We start from the raw sequence: 14,368 nt of genomic DNA, 5'->3' as shown, positions 1-14,368 counted from the left end.
GATGACTTTTATGAACAAACCAGAGGAGCTGCAGCTGCTGCGTTCAGGGACACCACGGACGTCTCAGTTCAGTTCCTGATCAATGATTCATCATCAATGAGTCGATCAACAACTTATAAACACTGAGATAATAAAGATAAATAAAGATTATAACAATAAAGATTTAATGTTCCTGAATGAGGGAACTTTCATTTCCCATCAGAGAGAAGGAGGTTCAAGGCTTTTCCAGGTTTTCTCCAGGACTTATTCTGTCCTTTTTTCAGGAGTTTTCCAGGTGTTTTCCCAAGACTTTTCCAGGACTTATTCTGTCCTTTATTCAAGTGTTTGTCGGGACTTTTCCATAAGTTTTCCAGGATCTTTTCAGGGGTTTTCGAGGCCTTCTCCAGGTCTTTTTCCAGATATTTTCCAGGTGATTTCAAGGTCTTTTTCTAGGTATTTTCCAGGACTTTTCCAGATCACTTCTCAGTTGTTTTCCAGGCCTATTCCATGTCTTTTTCCAGGTCTTATTCTGTCCTTTTTTTAAGTGTTTTCCGGGTCTTTTTCTAGATCTTTTCCATATGTTTTCCAGCTGATTTCGAGGTATTTTCAAGATCTTTTCAGGTGATTTCCAGGCCTTTTTCCAGGTCTTTTTCAAGACTTTTCCAGGTATTTTCCAGTCATTTTCCAGGCTGTCTCCAGGTCTTTTCCCATTCTTTCTTTAAAGTATTTTCCAGGTTTTTTTCCAGGACTTTTCCGGGTCTTATTCTGTCCTGTTTTCCAGGTCTTTTTCCAGATATTTTCCTTCTTTTTCTTTCTATTTTCTATTTTCTTTCCTGTCCTTTCTTTAAAGTATTTTCCAGATCTTTTCCGGTGTTTTCCAGTCCTTTTTCCAGGTTTTTTCCAAGTCTTTTCCAGGCTGCAGTTTCTGTGTCAGTTGTTTGAACTCCTCCCCCCTCCCTTTCTCTCCCTCCTCCTTTTCTCCTTCTGTGAAAATCCTTCATTTCATTGTATTGTGCTGCAGAGCGGCTCGCTGAAGGAGGAGGGAGGGAGGGGGGAGGGGGGAGGAGGTGGCCGAGGCCTGTTTCCATGGCAACTGCCGGGATGAAAATTCTTGCAGTGCAAGGGCTTTCATTTTAGTAATTGCTGCTTCTTTTCTCCAAACCTAAGCACCTTCTCTTTAGGGGGGAGGAGGAGGGGGGGGGCTACTCTCCTCCTCCCCCCCCCCCCCTCCTCCTCCCCCCTCCTCCCTCTGAACAACCTTGGACCAGTGATTTCCTGTTTTGAAAAAAAGAAAAAGAAAAAGAAAATCTTTCTTGTTTCAAACAGTGAAGTCGACACGAAGCCGAGAGACGACGGAGCCCCTCCCCCCTCTTCTCCTCCTTTTCCTCCTCTCTCCTCTTTCTTGTCTCTCCTCCTCCTCATCCTCATCTCTCCTCCTCCTCCTCCTCTTTCTTGTCTCTCCTCCTCCTCATCCTCATCTCTCCTCCTCCTCCTCCTCTTTCTTGTCTCTCCTCCTCCTCATCCTCATCTCTCCTCCTCCTCCTCCTCTTTCTTGTCTCTCCTCCTCCTCTTCCTCATCTCTCTTCCTCTTCTTACTCTCTCCTCCTCATCCTCCTCCTCCTCTCCCTCCTCTCTCCTCCTCCTCTCTCCTCTTCCTCCTCCTCTTCCTCCTCCTCCTCTTCCTCCTCCTCCTCCTCCTCCTCTCACAGTCACTTTAAACTCTGATTCCAAGACACAGATGAAACCATGATGCTAACACTTTCCCTCCGTTTACAGCCATTGTGCTAAGCTAAAGCTAAAGCTAAAGGCTCGTTAGTGTCTCTCTCTGAGCTGCTCCTCTGGTCTGGATGTTTTGTTTTTTTTTATACTTCCTGTTGCCATAACAACTCACTGACTCACGGAGAAAAAGAAGCTGCGTCTTCACCTTGTTGTTGTTGTTGTTGTGATGTCACATCAGCACTTTTTACCCTCAGAGAGAGAAACTCTGTTTATGTTTCTACTGGTGAAGTGATATGAGCAGAAGAGACAGAAACAGAAAATAAACTGATGGAGGAGGAGGAGGAGGAGGAGGAGGAGGAGGAGGAGGAGGAGAGAAGAGGAGGAAGAGGAAGTGCAGACGCAGCAGTGGAGGAGAAAACAGAAAGAGGACTGTGAAACCTGAGTGGATGTGAAGCTGCAGAGTTCAGCCCGTCCAGCAGAGGGCGCCGTCGGGGGAAAAGTTTCATAATAAAAACATCCTCCATGTTTAGTTTCCTGTTCTGTGTCCAAGAAAAGTTCAGTCAGTAGATAAATAGTGAAGTTGTGACAGTTTGTATAAATTAAACTCTTTTTCCCTTTATTCCCACACAGCACAACCTATGACACAATACATAAATGTAGTGATGAGGCCGTTCAATAATGACACCACTTTTCAATCAAATATTATGTTAAATATAATAGAGCTGCAACAATAATTGATTATTAAGTTAATCATCAACTATTCTGATAATCTAATAATCAGTTTGAGTAGTTGTTTTAAAGTAAAAAAAAGTCCAGATTCTCTGATTCCAGCTTCTTCAATGTGAATATTTCTGGTTTCTTTGTTCCTTTATGACAATAAACCGAGTCTCTCTTTGGTTTGAGGACAAAACAAGACATTTGAGGACGATGTCGTCTGGTGGTTTGAGAAACACTGATTGATGTTTTTAAACTTTTTTTTTACATTATATTGACCAAACAACTAAATAAATAACCTACAGGTTAATCGGTAATGAGAATTATGGTTACTTGCAGCTCTATTAAATATATTATAATGGAAATTTGCTAGGACACAATTTAAGTTTCTAAACTCAACGTCTCATCATCTGATTCATTTAACGAGGAGAAAACAAGACTGAGGTTTTAACAATTTTAAAAAAAGAAAAAAACTTTGGGACTAAAATAAAAATTAAATTAAAAATCTAAATAAAAAGCAGCATTAGAGCAGTGAGAGTCTGTTAGAAAAGTCGTTGAACTTTAAATCCACATGATCAGACACCTGTGTCGTCTAAACATGTGAAACCGGTTCACTAACCTCGTGTGTGTGTGTGTGTGTGTGTGTGTGTGTGTGTGTGTGTGTGTGTGTGTGTGTGTGTGTGTGTGTGTGTGTGTGTGTGTGTGTGTGTGTGTGTGTGTGTGTGTGTGTCTCAGTGTGTATGAAACAATGCAGCGGTAACGTGTGCTCTCATGCAGAGCAGCGATCCCATTACACCTCATTATTGATCAGCCAGGTGGTCCGAGGGTCCAGCCCCCCCTCCTCCCCCCTCCCTCTCCTGTTGACACGGCAACCATGGTTGAATCGGAGGCCTCTGATTGGCCGAGCCCTCTCCCCTCCTCTTTACGACGGTGGATGGATTGACGGCGCTGAGACGAAGCAGCTGTGAGAGGAGCAACAATGCAGTAGCTCCGCCCCCATGACCTCCACCTCCACAAAGACACGGTGACATCACCACAGAGCGGCCAATCACAGAGCACCGAGCCGTTACATCATCATCGCTTTGGTTTTCAAATTAAAAGTCAGTCCATATGTTTTCTAGGTGTTTTCCAGGCCTTTTCCAAGCCTACTCCATGTCTTTTTCCAGGTCTTATTCTGCCCTTTTTTTCCGGGTCTTCTTCCAGATCTTTTCCATGTGTTTTCCAGGTGATTTTGAGGTATTTTTCAAGACTTTTCCAAGTCTTTTCCAGTCATTTTCCAGGCTGTCTCCATCCTTTCTTTAAAGTATTTTCCAGGTTATATCCAGTACTTTTCCGGGTGTTATTCTGTCCTGTTTTCCGGGTTTTCCAGGCCTTTTCCCGGCCTACTCCAGGTCTTTTTCCAGGTCTTATTCTGGCCTTTTTTCAAGTGTTTTCCAGGTCTTCTTCCAGATCTTTTCCATGTGTTTTCCAGGTGATTTCGAAGTATTTTCCAGGTCTTTTTCCAGGTATTTTTCAAGACTTTTCCAAGTTTTTTCCAGTCATTTTCCAGGCTGTCTCCAGGTATTTTCCCATCCTTTCTTTAAAGTATTTTCCAGGTTTTTTCCAAGACTTTTCCGGGTCTTATTCTGTCCTGTTTTCCGGGTTTTCCAAGCCTTTTCCAGGCCTACTCCATGTCTTTTTCCAGGTCTTATTCAGGCCTTTTTTTATGACTAATTCCTGACACTGAGACTTCCTGTGCTTGTGTCTGATGTTTTGGATTTCAAATTAAAAGTCTGAGAGGAAAATTCACACGCTTAGTTGAAGTTTCAGCTTTGTTTTGTTTTTTAATTTTTCTTCATCCGCCTTAAAAACATAAATGTGCCACGTTTTAAGAAAATAAAAGCTTCTTCTGCAGACTTTTAACAGATAAAGTGACGTTACGCAGTTTTATTTTGAAGGAAACAACACAGCTGTTTTCTCCCAGTCATCACCAATCAATTATGGATCTGATATACGTAGATCAATTATCGAAGCTGGTGTTTGTGTCTGATGTGCAACAGTTACAGATGCATGATGGGTAAATGAGTCGAATGCCACAAAAGAGTTTTTGATTTCAAATTAAAAGTCATGTGATCGGTTAAAGCTGCAGGTTTTTTTATTAAATTTTTCTTCATCCGCATTAAAAACCATGCATAATTTGCCACGTTTTAAGAAAATAAAAGCTTCATCACTTCTGCAGAGTTTTAACAGATAATGTGACATTACGCAGTTTTATTTTGAAGGGAACAAACAACACAGCTGTTTCCAGTAAACTGTGATTAGATTAAAGCGGAGCTGCAGAGGGCTTTTAATTTGAAATGACAGGAGAGAGAGAGAGAGGGATGATTCACTTAGGCTAATTATTATTATAAATGATTGTTTTTTCCTGCAGGAATGTGATGCCGAGTTGCCGACGTTAAAAAGCTCCAGAGTTTCATCCTTCTTCTTCTTCTTGTGTGAGATGTGAGTGGTGCTTCCTGCGGCTTCTCGCCGTGACTAACGACGTCTCAGCGTCTCAGCTTCAGACCTCATCCATCACCGCCACAATACGCAGCCGTGAAGAAGAAGTTCACGGTTCCCAACGCTGTTTTATGTCTCCGCTGCCAGAGGAGACGAGCCGACGGACGGACGGACGAGTCATAAAGGCGGGAACCCCCCCCCCACAGGGCCGCGGGCCCCGGCCCCCGCTCTCCCTCTATGGGGCCGTGCAATTACAGTAGCTAATAGTGTGAAAGAGCGTGAAGCTGAGAGGAGATGGAGGAGAATACAGAGAGAGGACGAGACGAGACGAGGTGGCCTGAATCCTGACAGAGAGACTCGGACCAAACGATTCAACACGTTTTAAAGGGACAGTTCAACATTTTGTCAAATTGGCCCATTGCCATAATCCCTATAGTCATAGTAGTAGGTTCGTTACCTTTAATTGTCGGTGCAAGCTGTTTTTAGAACGGCGGAGCAGAGCCGTGAGCTGCTCAGAGCTACGCTACGGAGGCTCATTATGGGATTTCTTGGTTTCCCACATCAAACTCATCAAATACACAATCCAACAACTCCACAACGCTCTGGTGGACAAGTTGTGACCTGCACATTCACCACGCTATGAGATAATAACACAACGTTACCACACAGAGTTGTTTTAGAGGGAAATTCATGCAAAACCACTGATGCGCGTTGCCTTCAGGGACAGTTTTTCATCAACAGTCTCTGCATTTACCTCTATTACTACTATTACTCATCACAGCCTGGTATTGTCTTTAAGTTCAATATGTGAGTCACACCTGTTACTCTGGATTGTCTGTTTTGTTTAGTTTTGTTTTGTTTGTCTTTTCGCCATCACCACACGTGTCTTATATACTGTCTTATAATTAAAATAAAAAAGAAACAGTGAGACACACTACGTTTCCGTTTTTTCTTTGATAAAACAAAACAAAAAACGGAAAATGAATCGTTACCCACTTTACATGATCTGAAATGGAAAATTGGAATCAAAAAACTTCCTTTCTCTGTTTTCCTGTTATTTTCTTCTCTGTGACCCGGAGTCTGCAGCCAGACCCCTTTCAAAATAAAAGCACAACTCGAATAACGCGCTTCTTCCGTGGTCGGTGGCTCGCTCGTGGTAAAACTTCCATGTCACAGAAGAGAGAAACTAACAGGAAATAGAGAAAGGAAGTTTTCCACTGAGGTTTTTTAATTCCCAACTTCCTTTTACAAACACGGATAAATCGGATAACGGATAATGGATAATGAATAACCGTTTTTCGTTTTGTATTATCAGAGAAAAAAACGAAAAACGGTTCATTTTCCATTTCCCATAATGCACCAGATACAACGTGTGCATGTCTGGTACTAAACGCAGCTACAGAGGAGGCGGCGGGGCAGCTGTGGCTCCGCCCCCTCCTCCAGCTGTGGCCCCGCCCCCTCCTCCAGATGTTCCAGATGTTCCCGGTGTGTTTACCTGAGTGGGCGTGTCCCCTGCTCTCCGGCTGCTGAAGGCGGCGTGGACGCCGGCCGCCGCCGCCGCCGCCCTGCCGGCCGTCTGCAGGTTGATGGGAGACGTCTGCAGAGGCTCCGAGCTCTCCACCGCCGCCGCCGCCGCCGCCTTCTGCCCGTTGATGTGTGCTGTCACCATGGAAACGGGGGCCTTGTTGGCCGGCACCACGGCGATGGAGATGCCCTGGCTGGGCGGCTTGATGAGGGACAGAGGCTTCGTCGTCCCCACGGGACAAGTCCTGACAGCCAGCTTCTAAAGGACACACGGAGAGACAAAGAGAGTTTATTATTTTATTTGACTTATTTGATTCTGTGAGTTGTGTTTGTTTTGTTTCACTGAGTCTTGATGCTGTGGCGAAATCGTTGTTATAACATCCATGACAATAAAGATCATTTGAATTTGAATTGAGAGAAAGAAACAGACACACAGAGAGAAACAGGTGAATTCTCAAGTTTCGACACAGAAACAGTGAAACTACATTTCCCATCAGCCCCAGAGCTGCTGACTGTCAACCAGACGGTGACTAATAAAGTTTAGTTTGAATTAACTTACAAACTGCAAAATATAAATAATACTAAACTACTGACACTACTACTAATACTACTAATACGACTAATACTATTAATACTACTGACTGAGCCTGTTGTAACACTAATACAGCTCCAGCACACACACACACACACACACACACACACACACACACACACACACACACACACACAGAGGTAAGTGTCTCTCTCTCTGACAGAAGCAGAGGAGCAGAGAGAGAAAACCAACATGGCTGCTTCTCCTTCTCCTTCTCCTTCTTCTTCAGTCTGAAGCGTTTTCAGAGTCGTCGCCGTAGTAATGACACTGTAAACACATCACCACGGCAACGAAACGCTTTGATAAACAACATCAGACGCCAACGAGAGAGAGAGAGTGTGTGTGTGTGTGTGTGTGTGTGTGTGTGTGTGTGTGTGTGTGTGTGTGTGTGTGTGTGTGTGTGTGTGTGTGTGTGTGTGTGTGTGTGTGTGTGTGTGTGTGTGTGTGTGTGTGTGTGTGTGTGTGTGTGTGTTGTTATCTTTCACCATCTCACTCTGAAACTTTCCACTAAAGAGACTTCGGTTCAGATGAGCTGGATTCTCTAATAAAGCTGCTTCACTAATCAGCTGGTCCACCTTAAAACACAAGCAGGAGGCTTAAGGTGGACCTGAAGTTTTTAGAAAGGAGGAGTTTCTGCTTCTCTCTCTCAGAATAAAGACACATCACTGAAATAGAGACATTACACTCTGTTTTTAACTGTTTCTTTAACACTTTATAATAAATAGACACTATTACGCATTAGTTAAGCTTATAATATGAAGGAATTCCCCCCATCTAGCGGTGCGGTTGCATATCTGAACGTATTCTTCATGTTGCATTCAGGTGAAATGGGGCAGACGTCAGACAGACAACAGACGCTGCATGTAACAGGATAAACAAGCGTCTATGTAAACAAGTGGTCTGACAACATGTTGTCATGGTGATGTGGTATTGTTTTACCGTCTTTCTCTGGTGGAGTAAAATGACGTCCGGTTGGTTTGCCGACTAGACGGCCGTCTGCCTGACTGCACCTGAATGCAACACCAGTGCCTCCGTCCTTCCACGGTGAAATACGTATTCATGAAAGCAATATTTGATTTTTGCTAATAAAAAGCCAAATAAGTTACACACAGGGGCATGAATAAATACCGAATTCTTCATTTTTAACACATGCATACTCATTAGTATGTAGTTTATACAGTTAGTGCTTATTAATGATGAGTAAAACATTTTAACTGTGTTTATAAACTAGCCTACATACTAATTGTATTAGTATGTGAGTATTCATTTGTTATAAATGATGAATTTAGTAATGTTAAAAGTGTGAAGCGGTGTGATGATGTCACAGCAGAGGTTAACCTCCCCCCCCCGCCACCTCTGCATTTATTCTAATGTTATTATTAATCCCCCCCCCCTCTTCAACAATGAGAGTGGAGGGCCTCATTGTTTCAGAGGATCAATGTAATCCACAGGCTGGGGGCCGCCGCCGCTGCTGCTGCTGCTCGCCATTCAGCCGGTGTCAAAGCCAGAGAAGGGGGAGAGGGGAGAGGGGGGGCCCATATGATTGTCTCAAAGGTCACTCATTTACAGGCTGAGGAGAGCGCCGGCCCCCTCCCTCCCTCCCTCTCTCCCCCCTGGAGAGGAGGAGGCGGAGAAAGTGAATGAAGAGGAGAAACATCAGCAGGTAGAAGAGAGATGGAGCTTCTCGGTACGATCTGATCAAAAATAGGACATTTAAGCCTTTTAAAGGGATAGTTCAACATTTTTGGCAAATTGGCCCATTGCCATAACCCCTACAGTCATAGCAGTAGGTTCGTTACCTTTAATTGTCGGTGCAAGCTGTTTTTAGAACGGCGGAGCAGAGCCGTGAGCTGCTCAGAGCTACGCTACGGAGCCTCATTATGGGATTTCTTGGGCAATGCAGAGACTGCTTGATGAAAAACTGTCCCTGAAGGCAACGTGCATCAGCGGTTTTGCATGAATTTCCCTCTAAAACAACTCTGTGTGGTAACGTTGTGTTATTATCTCATAGCGTGGTGAATGTGCAGCTCACAACTTGTCCACCAGAGCGTTGTGGAGTTGTTGGATTGTGTATTTGATGAGTTTGATGAGGGGAAACCAAGAAATCCCATAATGAGCCTCCGTAGCGTAGCTCTGAGCAGCTCACGGCTCTGCTCCACCGTTCTAAAAATAGCTTGCACCGACAATTAAAGGTAACGAACCTACTGCTATGACTATAGGGATTATGGCAATGGGCCAGTTTGCCAACATGTTGAACTATCCCTTTAACAGGAGGATTAATACACAAAGAGGCCGAGAGAGAAATACAGAAGGAAACGTCCGGGATTAAGTTGTGTTCAATGACCTTCTGGGATCCTGAGAACCAGTGGGTCTGATCCCTCAGCGTCTCTGTGAGGTGAATAAATCAAACGCTCCCTCAGATGAACCGATATCCAACCTGAAGCGTCCGTCCACCCAGCTGAGGGACTCAGAGACTCAGAGCGCTGGACTGGGGCTGAATACTGAGAGCGCTGTGGTGAACAAACTGTCCCTGAACGCCACACGACCCTCAGAAACCTCAGAGGGAAATGAACAGGGCTGGGACGATATGCTTTCCTCCCGATTCGATTCTTCTACGATTTTGATTTGATTTGGATGGCGATTCGATTTAAATTGTGATCGATTCTCTGGATTTTTAGTCTTTAGCATTTTTAACATTTATCTGCACACAAATACTGTAGGAGCCTATAAATTAACATACTCCATTATAAAGTGAACTTAAACCCTTTTCAAAACCTGGACTCTCTGTATGTAAAAAAAGGCGAACAAATGCACATTGCACAATATTTAAAGCAGAAGTGAGTGGTCCGGTCGTTTTCGCTAATGCTGCGTTCCAGGCAGGCTTTTGAAATCGTAAATTACAGCTTCAAGTCACAACTTACGACTTTGTAGCGTTTCAGGCAACCCACTCGTGTTTTTCCGACCTGTTTTACCGGTGAAAGTCACTATAACGGCCACTCGTAACTTCCGACCGGTGAACTCGTACCAGATCGAACTGGTACCACTTCACGGTCGGAAAAATACGAGTTTCCTTGAACGCACCATAACAGTCCTCGTCGCTACGTTACCACATTCACGGCGTTCCTTGGCTGCACACACAGCCCTGCATGCCGTTCTCTCTCCTCATTGGATAAAAACTGTAGGATACGATAAATGTTTTCTCTTCGGCTCAGAGCAGAGCAGAGGGAGGGACACACACACACACACACACACACACACACACACACACACACACACACACACACACACAGGTCACTGCTGTGTTCACTGACTGAAAGTTTGAGGCCGTTCCCATGAGAACGAGCAGCTGATTGGACGAGGACGAGGGTCCAGGCTGCTTTCCAGAGGTTAACACACACACACACACACACACACACACACACTGCAGCGTCCTCATCTAACATTAAAACGTCCGGTGCTACGACTCCAGCTGAGACGAGATGAACGGATGTGGATGAAAAATGAAAAACTGCCCGATAAAAAGTTTTTACAGCTGAATAAAATGTGTTTAAATGTCACTTCCTGTTTCCTTCACTTCCTTTAGTTTTACTTGGAGAATAAACAACGTCTTTTTCCATATTTCACCTTTAAAAAGTGAAAACAAAAACTTTGCCTTCATAGGATTTGAACAGATTGTGTTGTTTTCTGTCCACAACAACATTTAATTTCAGATCACTTCGGCTCCTTTCACAATAAAAGTCCTCCAGTGCTTCGGCGCCTCACTTCCTTTCAGAATAAAACACATATTTTTCTATATTTCATGTTTTGTAGAAACTTTAAAACAGATTCTGTTGTTTTCTGTACGTTTCTGTTTTTAACATCAGCTCCTTTCATAATAAAAGTCCTCCAGTGCTTCAGTTTGATTCCACTTCCTGTTTCAAGTCGCTCACCTGGCTTCACTTCCTTTAGTTTTACTTTCAGAATAAAATACATCTATTTCCACATTTCATGTTTTGTAGAAACTTAAAAACAGATTCTGTTGTTTTCTGTACATTTCTGTTTTTAACGTCAGCTCCTTTCACAATAAAAGTCCTCCAGTGCTTCGTTTTGATTCCACTTCCTGTTCTTTCCGTTTTACTTTCAGAATAAAACACATCTTTTTCCATATTTGACGTTTTATAGAAACTTTAAAACAGATTCTGTTGTTTCGTATCCATAACTCACAACATTGGACAGTCTATTTATTGATTATGTTTTTTTATCTTTAGTATTTTATCTTTTTATTGTGTTTTATTTTACTGTACAGCACTTTGGAAACCTTTGGGTTCATTTAAAATCGTGCTTTATAAATAAAATGGATTGGATTGAACATTTCCACTGCTGCTGTTCTTAACGTCAGCTCCTTTCACAATAAAAGTCCTCCAGTGCTTCAGTTTGATTCCACTTCTGATGCTTCGCTTCCTTTAATTTTACTTTCAGAATTTTTTCCATATTTGACATTTTACAGAAACTTTAAAACAAATTCTGTTGTTTTCTGTACGTTTCTGTTTTTAACGTCAGCTCCTTTCACAATAAAAGTCCTCCAGTGCTTCAGTGTAACATCTGTCCAGATGTTGTTAAACTCTCCCGGTGTCAGTGAACTCACCATCTCGCTCCACTCCACCGGCAGGTTTAATGGAGTCGGTTAAGGTCACTCAGCCGACTGTTTGACTGTTTACGGCGGCGAGCTGCGAGAGGATTATCGGTGCTCATTATGGGATGTGTTTTGATAGTGCTGCTTGGAGATAAGGAGGCGGCTGGACGCCGTTAGGAGCTGTTGAGATTCTCATCACAGCAGCTGCCAGACGTTCCCATTGTTGTTTACACTCCATTCACCAGCCGGGCCCTTCACTCCGGAGCGGTGGCGAGGAGCTCCACCACAGAAGAAGAACACCAACTCACTGCCTCCACTCTGTTAGTGAAACAATGCACAGCTCTTCCTCCTCCTCCTGCTCTTCCTCCTCCTCCTCCTCCTCCATTAACACAGGTGAACATCAACTCAAACCAAACAGAAGCTCCATTTAGCAGCAGAGCGAAGGAGCTTTCTCTCGTCCTACAGTGTCTTCATCACCGTGGAAACACTTCAAGGTCGTTTCTTCTTGTTTGAGGAGATTTGAACATTTATGATTCAAGTCCATCTGTTGAAGAAGAAGAAGAAGAAGAAGAAGAAGAAGAAGAAGAAGAAGAAGACTGTGGCAGCCGACTGAAAGCTCCAGAACAGTAAACACTCATTCACTCAAGGTCAAGAAGGAGAACTCTCCTCCTCTTCTTCCATCTTTTATTCTTCTTCCTGCTCCTCCTCCTCCTCTTCCTTATCTTCATCCTCCTCTTCCTCGTCCCTCCTCCTCCTCTTCTTCCATCTTTTGTTCTTCCCCCTGTTCCTCTCCTCTTATTCCAACTTTTTTCCTCCTCCTCTTCCTCTCCTCCCCATCTTCCCTCCTCTTCTTCTCCCTCTTCCTCCTACTTTTCCTGCTCCTCTTCTTCCATTTTTTCTTCTTCTTCCTCTCCTCCCCCTATTCCCTCCTCCTCTTTTTCTTCTTCTCCCTCTTCCTCCTCCTCTTCTTCCATTTTTTTCTTCCTCCTCCTCCTCCTCCTCCTCCTCCTCCTCTCTGCATCATGTGACTTTGTCGTCTTGTGTCGGATCAGGAAGTCGTTCTTCGTTCCGTCTCTTCCTGAGTTTAAACCAGAACCACTGAACTGGACCTGGACCAAGATCTGAGCCCAGAACCCCCCCCCCCCCCTCTTCCCCCCTCCTCTTCCTCCTCCTCCTCCTCCTCTCCTCCTCCCCTCTCCTCCTCCTCCTCCTCCTCCTCCTCCTCCCCCCCTCCCCTGGCAGTGATGCAGCTTATCAGCAGGGCCACACAGGACTGAGTCTGGCCCCGGGCCCATGGTTTGGCTCGGGGCCCCCCCACCCCAAAGCTTCAACATCCACCAGCAGGGTATTTACTGACCTGGTTTATGCCCTACAACTAAACCTGGAACTCTCTGAAGCTCTTGTTAAAGGAATAGTTCACCAAAAAATGAAATTCATCAGTCATCAGTGACTCCCCCTCATGATGATGAATACTCTGGAGTAGTTTTTTATTCCTCAAAGTTCATCTGGAGACCCGGGAGGCCGGTTCCTAGTCCAACCAAAACTTTATATGAGAGTAATAATAGGGCCCGACACAAAAACATCTATAAAACTACACAACAACCATTTAATATTCCTCCACACTGCTCGTCCACTGCAATCCAAGTGTCCTGAAGGGAGATAGTCCAGAGTTTGGACTGTTGAGGCTGTAAAAATGTCCTAAATGAGGTAGTTTCCAGTAAACTCTGGACTATCTCCCTTCAGGACACTTGGATTGCAGTGGACGAGCAGTGTGGAGGAATATTAAATGGTTGTTGTGTAGTTTTATGGACGTTTTTGTGTCAGGTCCTATTACTCTCATATAAAGTTTTGGTTGGACTAGAAACCAGATGCACTTTGAGGAATAAAAAACTACTCCGGAGTATTCATCAGCATGAGGGGGAGTCACTAATGACTGAATTTCATTTTTTTGTTGAACTATTCCTTTAATCACAGACCTGATCTGAGGTATTTTACCAAAATCCCAAAGTGATGAAAGCCATGAGGGAGTTCAGGGTTGACTGACTCTGTAAGTTCAAACAACTCTCCGTCCGTCCGTCGTTATGTCACTTTCTCTCCTCTGATCGTTCGTATTAACATGAATCAACACTTTATTATTATTATTCCACCTGTGTTTAATTTGCTCACAGACGTCACGTCAGCGCTGTGATTGGCTGCTCGGCTCAGCTCGGCCTAGGCCTCGGCCTCTCCGGAGCGTCGGTCTCCATATTAAACTGAGCCGATAACAATCCCATTAAAACCTTCATTACGCAGCCAAACAACAACTGTGACCGCTGCTCGTTTCCTCCCTCGCTCTCATCATCACATGACGCTGTCGCTCGGTCAGTCAGTCAGTCTCCACCCGTCACACCGACGGCCCACAGTAAATCCATTTAAATGCAAATCAAACACGCCTCAGGCCGCCTCCTCCTCCTCCTCCTCCTCCTCCTCCTCCTCCTCCTCCTCCTCCTCCTCCTCCTCCTCCTCCTCCATGTTCAGTGGAATGTGAATCGAAGCAGCAGCAGCAGCAGGAAACGTGCACTCAAACTATCAGTCAATGTATTGATCGGTCGGTGGATCGATGAGGACGCTGACGACGAGTAATTAAGCATTTTTACAGATGTTTAACTACAAACTGATTCTCTGAAAAACTCTGTGTGTGTTTCACTCTTCACTCTGGTTATTACTGGATGGAGCGTTTAAATAAAACAGAAAACATTTTATATGTTTAA

General features: G+C 44.1%; 1 protein-coding gene across 1 annotated transcript in view; it reads right to left on the bottom strand.

The window, feature by feature from the left end:
* The window catches only part of phf21b (PHD finger protein 21B), a gene marked incomplete at both ends in the record, with an annotated part of 88,363 nt that overhangs the window by 11,991 nt on the left and 62,004 nt on the right, over nucleotides 1-14,368 (bottom strand). Inside the window, one exon of the mRNA XM_083999341.1 lies at nucleotides 6,386-6,673. Within this exon, the coding sequence (XP_083855467.1) occupies nucleotides 6,386-6,673 (288 nt within the window). The remainder of the gene's footprint in view (nucleotides 1-6,385; nucleotides 6,674-14,368) is intronic.

This window comes from Trachurus trachurus, assembly GCF_905171665.1.
Source record: "Trachurus trachurus genome assembly, chromosome: 23".
NCBI lineage: Eukaryota > Metazoa > Chordata > Actinopteri > Carangiformes > Carangidae > Trachurus > Trachurus trachurus.
This window is presented reverse-complemented; position numbering and strand designations above follow the sequence as displayed.